Source organism: Condylura cristata, unplaced genomic scaffold, assembly GCF_000260355.1.
Source record: "Condylura cristata isolate star-nosed mole 26May11 unplaced genomic scaffold, ConCri1.0 scaffold00013, whole genome shotgun sequence".
Classification (NCBI taxonomy): domain Eukaryota; kingdom Metazoa; phylum Chordata; class Mammalia; order Eulipotyphla; family Talpidae; genus Condylura; species Condylura cristata.
In genome coordinates this window covers 2,350,151-2,366,434 of record NW_004567114.1, presented here as the reverse complement: position 1 = coordinate 2,366,434, position 16,284 = coordinate 2,350,151, and the positions used below count along the sequence as shown (strand labels likewise).

Here is a 16,284-nt window from a genome sequence, read left to right as displayed (position 1 = left end):
TAGCAGATATAGCTGTGAAGGATGTTTTGGGTTCTCTCCAGTTTTGGGCTGTTGTAAATGAAGCTGCTTGAATATTCGCGGATAAGACTTTGCATGGCTATAGATCTTCGTTTTTCTTGGGTTAGTGACCGGGAGTGTAACGGCGAAGTGGTGGGGAACGAGCAGCTTTTAGTAAATTGCCAGAGTGGTTCCTACGTGGCTGTGCCGTGTGCACCCCCATGGGGCACAGGGGCATTTCAGTCACTCCACGTTCTCACCAATACTTGGCGTTTTCCATTTCTGTATTTTTTCATTTTTTAGTCTTTTCCATGTTAGTCATGCTAGTGGGGGTGTCTGATTGTGGCTTTCATTTCATTACGCTGATAACTGGTGATGTTGAACATCTTTTCATGGGTTCGCCAACCATTTAAATATCTTCTGTGAAGGATCTGTTAAAGTATTTTGCCAGTTTAAAGTGATGATGGTGCTGCTGATTCTTGTGCTTTATATATTCTGGGATTATTTCTCACATTCGGTGGGGTTTTATGTTTCGTTTAAGAAATGTACTCTAAGGTTGCAAAGGTTTTCAAGTGTTTTCTTCTAGAATTAGTTTTTGCTTGTACTTTAGGGTTTGTGATCCATTTCAAGTTAATTTTTGTGTATGTTATGAGCTAAAATAGCCATTATTTACTCATTTTTTGCTGTGTGGAGCACTCAGTTTTTGCACGGCTTGTTGAAAAGACTTTTCCTTGCCCCATTAGATTGTTTCTGAAGCTTGGGTTGAAAAGTAGTCGGCCCCAGAGCATGGTTTCCTTTTTGGTCCTCAGTTCTGTTCCTGTGTCTGGCAATGGTGAAAGGATAGGACATACACTTTCCTGGTTATTGTGGCCTTAGAGTGATTCTTTTTATAATTTTCCTGAAAATGCTTCTTTTTAAATAGCAGAGCAGAATTGCAACACGGTCTTAAGTGTTTATGATTTAGTTCACAGAAGGGTTATAAAGTGCAATGGGACTGTTACATGTTCCCACAGCCGAATCCATTTGCTGAACCCTTCACCAATAGAAACGTGACATGACCCCATGACCCCATGATTAAAGGCGCCCTAGATCTGGTAACCATAGCTGTTATGAGTGGACTTATTTTCCTAGTTAATGTCTTAGCATTACTTCTGATGCTCTGATTTCCTTACGGGATCTACAATTGAAATAAAAAAAAAATGGCCACAACTCTCTAAACCAAGCAGTTATGTTAAAAGAAAATTCTGGGAAATTTTGGTTGCACATTTAAAAAAAAAAAGAAAAAGAAAATTCTAGGAGAAGCAGTACAATAAAATAACAGAGAAAGCACCAAGCACTAGAAATGCAAAGCGCTCCCGTCTTATTCCTGATCTCTGATACCAGCACACTCTCATTAAGGGACTTTGTGAAAGTCCAGAGAAGAATCTTGAGACCAAACTCTCTGTAACTATTCTCTTCCAGATGTACCTTATGTATGGGTGTCTTACTTTGTCCACTTTCTTATATATCCCCAGAGGCCTAATTTGTGCCAGAGATAATGCAATCTGGAGTAAAGACACTTGGAGTTGGGCACTACACTTTATCAAGTAACTTTCCCTCCCCTGTTTCAAACACACACACAACCAGACCTCATCTTTGCAGGTACAAGCAGGTTGTTCTGTACAAAAGGAAGTTTTTACAAGTATTCTCAATTTGACAATTGGCTATCAAGGAAAAAATAATTTGATTTCTATAGCCTTTTTTCAGTTGATAAAAGAGAAACTAATAATACTATCTTATTGCTAAATATAAAGAAAACAAGCCCTCATTGAGAAAGTGTCTTATTTTGGGTTAAGTTTCAACAACTAGAGTCCAGGTCACCTTTATTAACTATTAAATGTTAGAATTACTTTTACAAACGTGAAACCAATTTTTTTCCTTAGGGTAATTAAGAGAAATGGAAAGGCAGAAGCAATTGGAAAAAAAGAGGCAGAAAAGTACATTTAGTGTATGATTTCAGTCACATTTTTCATGATCTGGTGGTTATTTTCTCTTACTATGACATGCTGCACCTGTAAATCAAAGCATTCAATAAAACATTCATTTTCAAGTCTCATAAATATATGCATCTCTAATTACAAAATTTCTGAAATACATTTGCACATTTTTCATAGACTAACTTAATACACAGATACCCAGAAGTCTCCTATTATGCTTCTAATACTTCCTATATCTGACAACAGTATCATAAATATTCAGTGAAGCCACAAATAAAAAGTACTATAACATTTGGAATCTAGCCAAGCTTTAATGAAAGAAAAAAAAAGCAACTGGATCCCATCAAGGTGAAAGGATATAAATCCTTACTTTCTTTTGCCTTTTGCATTAGTTGAAAAGCACTAGAGACTGACATGAAATTTTTATATATTGTCCAAGAACCTGGTTTTCTATTTTAGCTTCATATTTTCTTCTTAAATTGCGTACACTCTTGTAGCACGATCTTGAGTGTAATGTTGGAGTTCCCACACTTTATCAAGAACTTGTGTTTTTTCCCCTCCAACTCCTCCTATTTTACAATATCCACTACAGCCATGTCAGCATTCATGGTCTTGGGTGACAAAACTTTGGCCTTGGGTGCAAAATGCTTGGTATTTTGGTATCTGGTGCCAGGAGGAGAAGACGTTGGGAGGATGATTCAGGCCCTGATTCTTGGACCAGCGGACCCTGGCAGCTCAGACCTTTCCCTGTCTCCCTATAGTAACAGTGTAAACCTCCCAACTTCTTTTTTCACAAGTGGCTATTCTAGGTTCCTTACATTCCCATTTCAATTTTTAATCACCTTGTCAATTTTCACAAAAAGGACTTCTGGTATTTTGATTAGGAGTGTGTCCCATTTATAGGTCAATTTCTGGTCTTTTTACAACTTAATATTGAGTCTTCTGATCCATGAACATGGTATGTCTCTGATTTATTTAGGTCTTCTTCCATTTCTCTCAACAGTGTCTTATAGTTTTTAGTGTTCCAGTGACACATTTATTGTATTACGTATTACGTTTTTTCATCAGCATTTCATGGTTCTTAATACTGTGGTTGGAATTTCATTTTTTAATTTTCTAGTTATTCCTTGCTAGTACATATAATATTAACTTTCTTGCATTAATCTCGAACCCTGTGACTTTGCTAAATTCACTAGTTAGTCCTACTGGCTTTTTCATAAATTATTTAGGAATTTGCATGTACCTGAGCATGTTGTTTGAGAATAATAATTTTATAGCTTCCTTTACAATGTGTGTGCATTTATTTCTTTTTCTTGATGTATTACAATTGCTAAAACTGAATAAGGATGTGACAGAGAAAATCCTTGTCTTGCTCCTGATCTTCTGGGGGAAGCATTTTGGTTTTTTACTAAGAATGATGCTAGATGTGGATTTTTCATAGATGTTTTACATTGGTTAGGGAAGTTACTTTCTCTGGAGGCTTTTGTCAAATACACTGTTCTCTGAAGGCTTTTCTCAAATACATTGTTTTCTGAAGGCTTTATTCAAATATGTTGGTGGTGAATTTTGTCAAATGATTTTGCTGCATCTATGTTTTCCTTTTATTTAGTGTATATGGTGAGTTATAGTGATTTAAAAAAAAAATGTGACACTCTCATAGCAGGAGTATAAAGGACCAGGAGAGAAAATAATAATAACAATAATGAACAACTATATACCAGAGACATTTTACAGGGGTGGAATGGGGAATGGGATCAAAAACAGTTGGGAGAGGGAAGTGCACTGGACTGTGGTGATGGCACAGGGTGATATGGTGGTGGGAAGCCCACGGGGATTACAACTGACATGGAAAAAGGCAAAAAATGATGTAAAAATAAACTATTATATTATTTTTAAAAATATGATACTTGATAATATATGGTGTGTTATTGTTTTAATTACATGGCTTCACTTGTAGTTGCTTTTAATTTGCTAAGGATTTTATTATTTATATTCATTAGGATTATTGTTTATAATCTTTTGCTGTCTTTTCTAGTTCCGGTGCAAAGTTAATTTTGCTTTCAAAAAAATGAATTGAGGAATGTTTTCTCCTTATATATTTTTAGAATGTTTGTATAGGCTGGGTTTTATTTTCCCCTTAATGTTTGACGGATTTACCAGTGAAGACATCTAGAGTAAATACTTTGGGAAGATTTTTAATTATAAAAAATCTTTGAAGGTGTGTGTGTGCATGGCTATTTGGGCGATCTAGTTTTCAGTTATTTTTATAATTTTTTCTTTCAAGGAGATTGTCCATTTCATTTAATTTGTCAAACATGTTGCCTAAAATTGTCCTCAAAATACCATTATTTTTACTGATGTCGGGTCTTCTTCCTTCTAGTTGTTCTCAGCGCCAATATGGTGTTATTATTCTTCAGTTTAAAGAACTTCCTTTAGTATTTCTTAGGAAGTAATCATAGATTGACTGGTGGTGAACTCTCAGTTTTTGTTTATCAAAATAGCCTCTATTTTGCTTCATTTCTCCCCCCACCCCGATATCCTGCCCCCTTTAAAAATGCCTGTATGGAAGTATAATTGACATTCAACATACTGCACATATTTGAAGTGTATAGTTTGATGAGTTCTTACATATATCTTACATATATTACAGATATATGTATACTCATATATACATATACACAAATATTTACACACACACACACACACACCCGTCTGTGAAACCATTGTCACAGTTCAGATAGATGTATTCATCTATCACCTCCAGCCTTTGTCATCCTTTACTCTGTAATCTGCCCATTTCCCCTCCATGACACACTTGTCTTCAGATAAGCACAGGTCTGTTCCTTGTCATTACAAGTTAGTTTTTGGCCCTCCCTGGTGGCGCAGCGGGTTAAAGCACAGCACCGAGAAACTAAAGCCACTTCACCATGAGTTCAATTCCCGCCTGCCCCGGAGGTGACCACATGGCGCGGCAGACCTCCCCTGACCCGCCCGCTGCTCCCCTCAGCAGTGTGCTCCGTCACTCTGCCTGATCTGCTCCCCGCTCTGTCCCCGGTGAAGCCTCTCACCGCCCCTGCACCTCTGGCCTGTACCCAGTTCTGTGTGCATAGATAAATAAATCTTTAACAAAAAGTTAGTTTTCATTTTCTTGATTTTTGTGTGTGAATGTAATCACATGACATGACTCTTTTTTCTTGGATTTTTTCCCACCCATCATAATTATTTTGAAATTGATCCGTGTTGTTGTTTGTTTCAATAATAGTTTGTTTGTATCTTTAATTCCTCTCACCACTGTTTTGCACTTTTCATTAGATAGCTCCTTTACATTTTTGTTAGTTTTCTCCTAAGTGACATTCTAAAATATCAATATCTGGCCATGCATTGTTGTTATGTCAAAGTACAGTGGGTATATTTGTATGTTCACTGTGAACTCCGCAACTCGGTTAAGTTCATTTATTAGTTCTAGCTGCTGTTTCTGGCTCCTGTTGGCTTTTCTGCAGAGATGACCCTGTCTCTGGAAAGGCAGCATCTGTTTCTTCAGGTCTGGATGCCGTTTCTTCCTTCTTGCCCTTCTTTCTGCCACTCTCCTTTCCTTGTCCTTTATTCACCACGCAGACTCGTCGCGCTTCTGACTGGAGTGGCAGAAGGCACGTCCTCGTCCCAGGCGCTCCCAGCTGCGTCTTTGAACTGCGGCCTTGTCAGTAGAGTCCTGACCAATGTGAGGCCATTCCTTGTCAGTCCCCAACTGGAGAATATTTGTGAACGGCTGTTGGGTCAACTATCTTCTCATTCTACTGAAGAGATAATATATATATATTTTTCTTTTTTATCGTGAACATGGTGAACTGTCTCAATAGATGCCCAGTATTAAACTACTAGGCATTCCTGGCATAAATCTCACTTCGTCATGGTATATTATCTATTACATAATTTGGGATTCTACTAGCTGAAACGTGCTAAGAATACGAGGAATATCATATTTTTCTTGTAAATCTTTGGTTTTGGTGTCATGACAATTCTGGAGTTGTGGAATGAATTGGGGGGGTGTTCTGTTCTTTTCCTCAACAGTCTGTCTAGCGTTGATAGACAAATGTTTGCTAGAATTGACGAGTGAAGCTAGGTTGGCCTGGAATTTTCTTGTGAGATTTGAAACCTCAAATAAAATTTATTTGGTATAAAAGGGTCATCCCAATTTTCTGTTTGTCTTTGAGTGACCTTTGGTAATTTGTGTCCTCTGGAAATATACCCCTTTCATCAAAGTTATATAACTTTATGACAGCTTTTATGGTACTTTTATTGTTTATAACCATATAATTTGTAACAACTTTACCTCATTTCCCTCTTTCCTGATACTGCTAAGTTTTCTCTTTTTCCTCTGATCAGTCTGGCTCGAGGTTTGTCAACTTTGTTGATCTTTTTGCAGCACTAGAATTTGGTTTTGTTGATTTTCCTCTATTGAAAAAATATTGCTTTCTTTTCCTAGTTATATGCTCTGCTTAAACAGTGTGCTTAATTTTGTCTTCTTCATCAAGTTTCTTTCTTTTTTTTTTTTTTAAAGATTTATTTATTTGTGCATATAGAAGTGGGGTATAGGCCAGAGGCTCAGGGGCAGTGAGAGGCTTCACCAGAGACAGAGTGGGGAGCAGAACAGGCAGATCGATGAAGTACACTGCTGAGGGGAGCAGCGGGCGGGTCAGGGGAGGTCTGCCACGCCATGTGTCACCTCCGGGGAAGGCGGGAATCGAACTCATGCGGAAGTGGCTTTAGATTCTCAGTGCTGTGCTTTAACCTGCTGCGCCACCAGGGAGGGCCTTCATCAAGTTTCTTAAAGTGAAAGTTGAGGTCCGGGTTTTAAGAAACTTTCGACTTTTGGTTCCATGATCTTTCCTCTAGTTTTGCAAGTGCATCATACAGCTGTTGCTAGTTGCTTCTCAGTGTCCAGTTCATAAGCTTTCTGTTTGTCTTTTTTTGTTTCTTTTTGATCCATGGTTATTTAGGTGTGTGCTACTAAACATTTGGGAATTTTCCAATTATCGGTGTTGATTTCTAATTTAACTGCATCGTGTGGTCACTAAACATACCTTGTATGTTTAGTCCTTTTAAATGTATCGCGACTCGTTTGAAGTCCTAGATGTGGTCTCTCTTGGTAAATGTTCTGTGTGCACTTTAAGAGATCCTAGTCTGCTGTCGTTGAGTCCTGTGTTCTATAACCATCAGTTAGATCTGGTTGTTGGAGGTGTTCAAATCTGTGGTCTTATGGTTAAATATGTATTTGTTCTTTCAGTTGGGGAAAGTTGGTTGAAATTTCTGCCTGTAAGAATAGGTTTGTTTTATTTCCTTTTAAAATTCTATTAGTTTTCCATCCTGTATGAAGCTCTGATGTGGTACATAGAATATCCTAACACTTAGGATTATTGAATTCTCCCGATATGAACTCTTTTGTCATTATGAAAAGCCCCTCTCCACCCATGAATATTCTTCACTCTGAGCTCTACTCTGTTATTAACATGGACATTCTTGCTTTACTTTGATAATGATTAGCAGGCATATCTTTTCCTATTTGAAAAACCTTTTAACCTCTTTGTTGTCTTTACACTTTAAATGTGTTTCATGGAGGCAGCATTTGTTGGGTCTTGATCGTATATATAGATTCCCCATTTGGTATTATTTAGAAATTAGATTTTGAATCTGGAAATGCTATCACCATTAATTTATATGGAAATAATTTTGAGCATCCCCAGACCCCCAAGATAACCCATGAAATCATACCATGCTTTGTACTTTCAGATAGTAAGGAAACCTGTAACAGTCTTTTCCTTCGAGCTAATGTGTTTATCTTGTTTTAATGTAATTATTGATGTGGCTGGGTTGAGATCTCCCATCATGATTTTCATTTGTTCTGTGTATTTTTCTGTCCCCTTCTCTCAGAGCGATTTAGTATTTTTAGGATTTATTTAGTATCTGGGGAGTTTCACCTTATCTCTTTGTTGCCTCATTGCCTGTGGTTTCGTGTCGTGTCTGTTTTTCAGTGGTTGCTTTAGAATTCACAGTTTCCTTCTTGACCTTCAAAGTCTAGTTTCCGGCGTATTTTAGCTCTCCCTGTATCTGTGCTGGTGGTGCTGACTTGGGTGGGAGGGAAGGAAGACACGGCCTCGGCACGTGGAGGTGGGGCCTGTGGGTGGGGTCTGAGCGGGGTCTGGCGTGGGGGCGGCCAGCGTGTGGCGCCCTCACGGAGGCGCAAACCAGCTGTGGCGGCGTGGTGTGCAGGCTGAGCGGAGGGGGTGTGGTGTGGGCCCAGACCCACCGCGGAGCAGGCATGGGCCTGTATGACCCGCTGAGGCGCTGTGTGACTGGCACCCACTTGGGAGGGCCACCTCCAGGGTGAGTGGGCCTGTGGGGCTGGGCAGCCTCCTGCCCACTCCTCCATTCGCAGGAACCTGCCCGAGTCCCTCGAGCCAGGGCCTCTCGAGGGCCTCAGTGGCTTGACATCACTGCCACCAGCTTCCCCCGACCCTGCGCCCCTGGGGCTTTGTTCCAGGGTTAACCCAGCAGGAATTGGCCTGGGAGGAGCCGTGTGGGCCTGGGGTGGGGGCTGCCTGGCCCTCTCTGCCCAGAGCCCACCCCTGCCTCTCCCTGAGCCTCACTGTCCTCAAACTCCCGTGTCCGGAGTCTCAAACCCCCATGCCCGGGCCGCCCCGGGGGCGCACGTCACCCAGGGGATGGGTTTCAAACCCCTGTGCGCGGTCTGCCCCCGGGGGGCGCTGCTCCCCACGTGGATTTAATTTAGGTTATCGGAACGAGGCTGATCGAAAGGCAGATAACAGTCTGAGAGGTTGTGAACTCGCCTTAGGAAAGCAGTGGTCGGCCTCCCTGGTGGCGCAGCGGGTAAGGCTACCGCACTGCAAGCTGGCCACAGCCGCTTGGGGTGAGTTCAATCCCTGCCCCAGAGGTGACCCCCAGGGCGCACAGACCCCTCCAGACCCGCCCGCTTCTCCCCTCTGCAGTGGACTTCGTCGATCTGCCTGTTCTGCTCCCTGCTCTGTCTCTGGTGAAGCCTCTCACTCCCTGCACCTCTGGCCTGTACCCCAGTTCTGTATGCATAAATAAACAAATCTTCAAAAATAAAGAGGCCCTCCCTGATGGCACAACGGGTTATGACGCAGCACTGCAAACGAGCCGCAGCCGCCTCAGTGCAAGTTCGATCCCTGCCCCCGAGGAGATCCACATGGCACAGCAGACCCCTCCTGACCTGCCCACTGCTCCTCTCAGCAGTGGACTTCATTGATCTGCCTATTCTGTTCCCCACTGTCTTGGAAAATCCTCTCACTTGTCCTGCACTTCTGGCTTGTACCCCAGCTCCGTATGAATAAATAAATAAATCTTTAAAAAAATAAATGACTAGAAAGAAGCAGTTGTCAGGACGTCCCGCTTGGCAGCTGACGGGTGGAGCTCGGAGCCCCACTGTGGCCACATGGTGGCGCCCTGGGAGCTGGGAAAGGGCGGCCAGGCCTGCAGGCCCACGCCCTGGCACCCTGCACCCTGTGGCTGAACTTGCAGTCTACATTTTTCACTTCGCCCATGTTTCATTTCTTAAATCTTACTAGTATTCTGTGGTCAGGTCGACTACAGAGGAGAAACCCTACTCTGCCGGTGCGTTCAGCAGCCACTCGCATCTGCAGTGTGGCTTCTGGGCCCGCGGTACCACCCAGCCCCTCCAGCTCCCCCAAAGGCAGCCAGTCCCCGCTGAACCCCTCACCAGTGCGCCCACTAGGGACGGCAGCTTGCCCCGCCCGACTCCAGCTCCGCCAGCCGCTGCTCAGGCCGCCCCTCCCCCGTCCATTCTCTGGGGCCCCCCGACCTGACCGCGGCTGTGTGGAGTGGGGGTGTGTGTGTGCTGAGCGCGATGTGCGTGTGTGACGGCCAGATCCGGGCGCGGCGTGGCACGGGGAGCCAGAGGTGCCTCGGGGTGGCGTTCCCCCGGGGCTGCCGTCACGCTGCTCCCGCATTTCAGTCGCCGCCGCGGGGCTGGGTCTGCGATGCTGTGAGCTGTGACTTAGGTGACATCTTCAGAAGCGAGGTCCTCTCAGACACAGCCCTGGCGATGAAGATTCGGGCCCCGCACATAGGACGGGACGCGGGACCCACCCCTCAGTAGCCTTCATGGGGTACTCTGCTCTCCGGGGCTCCTCCCCGGGGGGTCGCCCTGTCTCCCTGGGCCCGCACCTGTGGGTGCGTGGTCGGTGCTGAAGGGGTCTGTTAGCTGGAGGGCCTTCAGGAAGCAGGTCCTCGCGACAGGCTTTTGCCTGGGGGCGGGCGCTCTTCCCGCTCTGAGTCCCAGCACCACGAGCTGGTGCCCAGCCTGGGCGCGCCCTGTCCAGCTCTGCCCTCCGGGCCTCGGCAGGCTCCCGCGGCCTCTCTGTGGCACTGGGCCCCGGGGCCAGCAGTGTGACGGGAGCCCCCTCTTGCAGGTGGTGAAAAGCTACAAGGCCACGATTCAGCAGACCCTGGACATCCTCTTCCTCCAGGGGGGCTCCGAGTTTCTCAGCAGCACAGACGCCTCGAGCCGCGACTCCGCTGACCGCACCATCATCGCCTGGGATTTCCGGAGCTCCGCCAAGATCTCCAACCAGATTTTCCACGTGAGCAGCCCTGTTGGCCGTAACCTTCATTCCCCCAGCGGGCCCCGGGCAGCCAGGCTGGGTCCTGGTTCCCTGCCTGCGGGAGGGGCTCCCGCGGCAATGCTTGGCGATGGGTGGCCCCTGCACCCCAGGCAGGGTGGACAGCCCAGGTGGCTCCCTGCTTCTTTCCCCCAGCACAGACCCCTGCAGGCTGGGGGTGTTCACTCCAGGGCAGCGGGAAGAAGCTCATGCCGCCTGGCTCCCTCCCTCCTCCCCACGCTCCCTGTGGCCTGGCAGGCGTGGGGTCTGGGAGTGCGACCAGGCACTCTGACCTTGGCCGGCTGTTTTAAAGTTCTGGGCCAACTACTTACAAGCTGGGAGCCCCACGGTTATTTGGCCTCTTTGGTGCTCACTTTCTTAGAAAATTAAGAATCGCCTCATAGATGTGCGATTCGGGGGGGCACAGAGTGGGTTATCCGCAGGCACCAGCGCCCGCCCCACCCTCCCCCGTGTGAACCCCAGGGGCATCCTGCCTCCTGCCTGCAGAGAGGGAGGACAGGACGGAGGCTGTTGCGCTGCCCTGGCCGCCTGAGAGCCCACGTCCTCGCTGCTGGGCGGGCCTCCCTTGGCGCTCTGCGCGGCTCCTTTCAAGCAGCCCAGCCCCACGAGGAGCTTTCCGAGGGCGCTTCTGTGCGGCCGAACCCCCCAAACCGGCGGCTTCCCGGCCTCGTGTCTGGGCGTCGTGGGTGCCTCGCCTTCCGGCTCGCGGGCTGCCTCCTTCCTCACTGTGCCTGCGTGGGGGCCCCCGGGCCGGGGCCCCCGGGTCACGCGGATTAGTCTGCTTTCTCTGTTAGCGGCCTAACAGAAATGTATTCACTTGCAGCTTGAGGCCAGAACCTCCTAGTAAGGGTCGCTGGGCTAGATCAGAGTTTGTCCAGGCATGCACCCCTGGACGCCTTGGGGGCCCCTGGCTCCGGGTGGCTGCTGAGGAAGCGTGGCTCGTGGTCCCTCCCCGCCTGCACGCAGCACCTTCAGAGCTCCTCTGGCCCTGCAGCCCCAGCTCAGGCCCACCGCCCGCTGGAGGGCGCGCCTGACTGCCCCTAAGGCGGTCGGCTGGCCGTTCAGGGACGCTGTCCAGTTGGAGATCCTTGACCCCATCTGCAAGCCCAGCGCCCGCCCCCACCCCTTTTTTTTTGCCACAGAAGGTAACGTCCCTTCGTCCCTGGGACGGGTGCGTGGATCTGCTTGGGAGGCCGCGGCCCGCGCGCCCAGCCGAGGCACGTGGCGGCCGAGGGCAGAAGGCGCAAGGAAGCGGACTCCCTGCCGGAGCCCCCAGAAGGACCACGGCCCTGCCACACCTCGGCTTCAGCCCGGCGGGCCGCGCCCCACCCGGCCGCCAGGGCGCGAGGGGATAAGCCTGCTGTCTTCAGCCGTGGCGTGTGTGGCGTTTGCAGCAGCAGCAGCAGGAGACGCACGGCCCAGGCCCGGGTCCGGGAGGGGCACAGGCCGGGGGCAGCGCGGCGCGTGGCTGCCCGGCCGGCTGCGGGAACCCGCCCCTGTCTTGGCCCCGCCTCTAGGAGAGGTACACCTGCCCCAGCCTCGCCTTGCACCCGCGGGAGCCCGTGTTCCTGGCGCAGACCAACGGCAACTACCTGGCCCTCTTCTCGGCGGTGTGGCCCTACCGCATGAGCAGGCGGCGGCGCTACGAGGGCCACAAGGTAAGCGCCCGGCCACGGTCAGGGGCCACCAGGGCGGCCCCCGGGCCCGGGGAGCAGGCGCCTCGGCCTGGGGAGATTCTGTTGTCAGTTCCCAAGCGGGTGCTGGCCACGCGCCGCCCTGGTGTCCACACAAGCCCCAGCCACCCCCGGGCCCCCGCCACTGGTCAGTTCACGTGGCCAGGCCCCGGGGTGCAGAGCAGCCCGCTTCCCCCCTCCCCGGGAGCTGCCGGTGAGGCCGAGCTCAGGTCCCGCCGGATTCCGCCACCAGCCTGGAGCGCGGGCGCCCCGGCAGGAGCTCCGCGCCCTGCTCCCTGGAGCGGCGCCCCAGCCCCGCCTCATGCTCTGCGCCTCCGCAGGTGGAAGGCTACTCCGTGGGCTGCGAGTGCTCCCCCGACGGCGACCTGCTGGTGACGGGCAGCGCAGACGGCCGGGCGCTGCTCTACACCTTCCGCACGGCCAGCCGGGCGCGCACGCTGCACTCACACACCCAGGCCTGCGTGGGCACCGCCTTCCACCCCGTGCTGCCCTCCGTCCTGGCCACCAGCTCCTGGGAGGGCGACATGAAGATCTGGCACTGAGACCCCGCCAGCCCTTGCTCCTCCCGCCGGTGGGGTCAGCATGCGGCCGGCCGGGGCCAGGCCTGTGGGAGCTGCCGCCCGCCCTCTGGCCTCCGTTTCCTCATCTGTAAAATGGGGACAGATATGCATTTGTCTGAGGGTTGTGAGCCCTGCGGGGTGAGAGCACCCGGAGGGGCCCGGGCGCCCAATAAACACGTTTGCTACTTCTGGGATCATCTCAGTGACAAGTTTGTGTGACAGCTGCATCTGCCCCCCTGTTCCGGGGACACTGGGGGTCTGGACACAGAACTGCAGGAGCCTGAGTTGGGGGCAGCCACCAGCTGGTCCAGATGACGGGCCCCGCGGCGGCTCTCTGCTGTCGGCGAGGCCCCGGGGCCTCCCCGCTGCCGTGAGCTGTGTGCACCCGTGAGGGGCAGACGCCGCCCCGCCCTCCACGTCCGGGCTGCCGCTGCCGCCTTGGCCAGCAAGGCCCTGAGCGGCCCGGCCGGGAGCCTCCCGTGGACGTGACTTCTCAGCTCGGTGCCCGGCAGGTGCCAGCTGGCTGCGGTATCTCCTCAGCAGGAGTACTCCGAGCCTGCCTGTCTCCCTGCCTGCTTCCTGAGTGCGTCCTGGGAGCCTTACAATCCCCAGCAAGGTGCCTCAGAGTTCACCATTTGCAATTTTAAAATAAGAAAGCTAAATTTAGAAAAAGTGCCAGCAGGAATGAAAAGGAAGTGGGGGCTGGGGCTGCCACCCCCTCCCTGGCTGAGCGCTCACCTTTGCCTCACCTGAGCCTTCCGAACCCGGAGGGGCAGGGCGGCTTCGCCTTGGGGGTGGCCGCACGGGAGCTTGTGCTGGGCGTGATTGTGACTCTGGCCAGTCTGGGTCCTCACCGCAGGCGGAGGCCGCTGCTGCCCGAGGGCCGAGCGCCAGGCCCAGACCGCCCCTCCCACCCGTGTGGCCGGGTCAGCCGTCCTGGGGGCCTGCCTGGCTCTGGCTGAAGAAGCCACCACCGCTCCAGCCCGGGGCAGGGCCTGCTGCCAGAGCTCCCCAGCGGCCACGGCAGGATGACTGTGAGTTCTGGACGCCCCCCGGGGTGGGGCATTCAGGCTCTGAGGTGCCGGGCCCTGGCTGCAGCCGCCCTAGGTGCTCTGACTCCACAGGCCCCGCTCCGCACCTCGCAGTTTCCCGCCGGCTTGCTGTCCCCCGTCAGCCCACGAGGAGCCTGGGCCCCAGAGACGCCCCACCTCTTCACAGTCCCCCCTGGCCTGGAGAGGCTGCTTCCTGGGACACGTCTGCTTTTGGGGGTAGGGGGAGCCCACCGGCCTCTGCCGCAGAGACAGGTCAAGTGGGGGTGCTGCAGCCCCTACTGGGCCCATTCTTCTTCAGGTCACTGGCGGGAGGCAGATCCACCCGTGAGCTACAGTAGCTGAGTGGGCCAGGGGCCCTGAGGGCAAGCGCCAGCCAAGCCAGCACCTGAAAGAAGCAGACGCTCAGCCCCCACCCCCAGGAGGGGCTTCCATCCTAGGCCCTGCAGAACCCCACAGGACTTCCTCAAGGGCACCCAAGAGACACAAAAACTGAGGCTGCCCGGGCAGCAGCTGAGATGGTCTCCGCAGCCCCACGTGACAGGATCCCTGTCCCAGGCTGTGAGCCCGCCATGCCCACTACCCAGGGAGATCCAGACACGCTTGGGACCGTCTCCAGGGCACAGACTTTAAAGCCGAACAGAACTGCGAGGAAAACACTGGCAGCGGAGCCCGCGGTGGCTGTGGCGGGCAGCCGGACGCACTCGGGGGAGACAGTGACCCGGAGACTCGATGCAGGCGGGCAGGCGAGACGGGGTGGGACGCAGGAGCCCGGCGGCGGCGACAGGGGCCAGTGGGCGGAGGGGCATCGAGGCCCAGAGGCAGCAAAGCCGACAGCCGACGGTACGCCACAGCGCAGCTCCAAGACCTGGCGGGGTTTCCAGGACTGACTGCCCCAGGCAGGCACTGGGGAGAAGCCAGCAGAAGCCAGCGCAAGGGCAGAGCCGGGGCCACGGCAGTGCTGACCGCCCGCAGGGGCCGGGCCCACCGCCGACCTGCGGCCGTGAGACGCCCTTGGGGGACGGGGCCAAAGAAGGGCTCTCGGGGAGGTGGCAGCGGCCGGCGGCCGGCAGAGCCGCGAGGCCGGACCCCGAGGCAGCGAGGGCAGGCGCCAGTCTAGGGGCTGCCAGGAAGCGGGGGCGGGGGGCAGCGGTGCTGTGGGCAGGTGGACGGGCCGGGGAGAGGACAGGCGTGGGGCAGGGGCTGCTGACTTTTTCTCGATTAAACTTTTAAATTTGCTCACCTCGCCGTTCACTTTTGTCCAGTCCTTGGCTTCTCCCCGCAGGGTGGCCCCCGTAAACCTCGGGCGGGGTGTCCCATGCGACACCTGGGGCCGCCTTGGCCCCGGGCCACACGCCCACCTCGAGGTCAGAGGGCCGTGGGGAAAGAGACGAGCCAACCCGGATTCTTTCCACTGACGTCTTTTATTAACGAACGCAAAATACAGTACCACTGAGACGGGCATGCAGGGCGGACGAGCAACACGGGCCGCGGGCACAGGGCCTCCTCGCTGCTGAGGTAGGGCGAGGGGGCGCGGGGAGCGGGACGCTGGGGCGAGCACCGGCCCCACTCGGGACCGCGGCCCTCGAGAGCTCGGGGACAGTCACGCACGGCCGCGTCCCGGCGCCGTCCACTTCCCGTCTGGGTAGACAGGGGTTCCCTTGTCACTGGCTGGCTGGGGTGTCTCCCCGCGGGGCGCTGGGCCTCCCCAGGACACCGTCCTACCCTCCCAAGGGGCAGGCCCCACTTGCCCTCACCAGAAAAATAAAGGAGCTTTGTGTTGAAAACGCCAAGGCTGCCATCCAGGGAGCTGGAGGCCAAGTGCGTTAAGAAAGACCCTTTGCGCTATAAAAATAGTTTCACTTATAAAAGGGGGGATGCTCATCTCAGGTGGGGCAGGATGTGTGTGTAAAACGTCCCCACGGGGAGGTCCGTGGGGGCTGGGTTGACCAGATGGCGGAGGAGCGAGCGCCTCCCGGCGGGCCCCTGGGCGTGGGCGGCGGAGGGGTCTCGGTGGCGGTGGCCTGCGGGCCGGTGGGGGGCCCGCAGGGGTGGCGGGGCCTCAGTTGAGCAAGGTCCCGTAGAGCTGGGCTTTGGTGAGGCTGTCCTTGCGGCTGAGCCCCGCCGAGCCAGCAGTCCGCGGGAAGGCCGGCTGGGGGCTGCGGCGGGCGGCCGGGTGCATCTCCGGGGAGGCCTCCATGGAGCTGGGCTCCAAGGAGTCCCTGGAACTGTGAAGGCTGGGCTCGGGCTCGGGGCTGCCCCCCGGCCCGCACAGCTGCACCCCCAGCCTCTCCCCGTCCCCCTCGCCGGGCGCATAGCTGGGCCGCGGG

General features: G+C 52.7%; 2 protein-coding genes across 3 annotated transcripts in view; one reads left to right on the top strand and one right to left on the bottom strand.

The window, feature by feature from the left end:
* Positions 1 to 13,155, top strand: part of WDR25 (WD repeat domain 25) — a 104,448-nt gene extending 91,293 nt beyond the window's left edge. For both annotated transcript variants that reach the window (XM_012724322.1, XM_004681575.2), the window contains exons 5-7: positions 10,442 to 10,612; positions 12,169 to 12,309; positions 12,666 to 13,155. In XM_012724322.1, the coding sequence (XP_012579776.1) occupies positions 10,442 to 10,612; positions 12,169 to 12,309; positions 12,666 to 12,887 (534 nt within the window). In that variant the 3' untranslated portion in view covers positions 12,888 to 13,155. The remainder of the gene's footprint in view (positions 1 to 10,441; positions 10,613 to 12,168; positions 12,310 to 12,665) is intronic.
* A 2,216-nt stretch (positions 13,156 to 15,371) lies between these two features.
* Positions 15,372 to 16,284, bottom strand: part of BEGAIN (brain-enriched guanylate kinase-associated) — a 30,941-nt gene continuing 30,028 nt past the window's right edge. Inside the window, exon 7 of the mRNA XM_012724379.1 lies at positions 15,372 to 16,282. Coding sequence (XP_012579833.1) covers positions 16,017 to 16,282 — 266 coding nt within the window. The 3' untranslated portion in view covers positions 15,372 to 16,016. The remainder of the gene's footprint in view (positions 16,283 to 16,284) is intronic.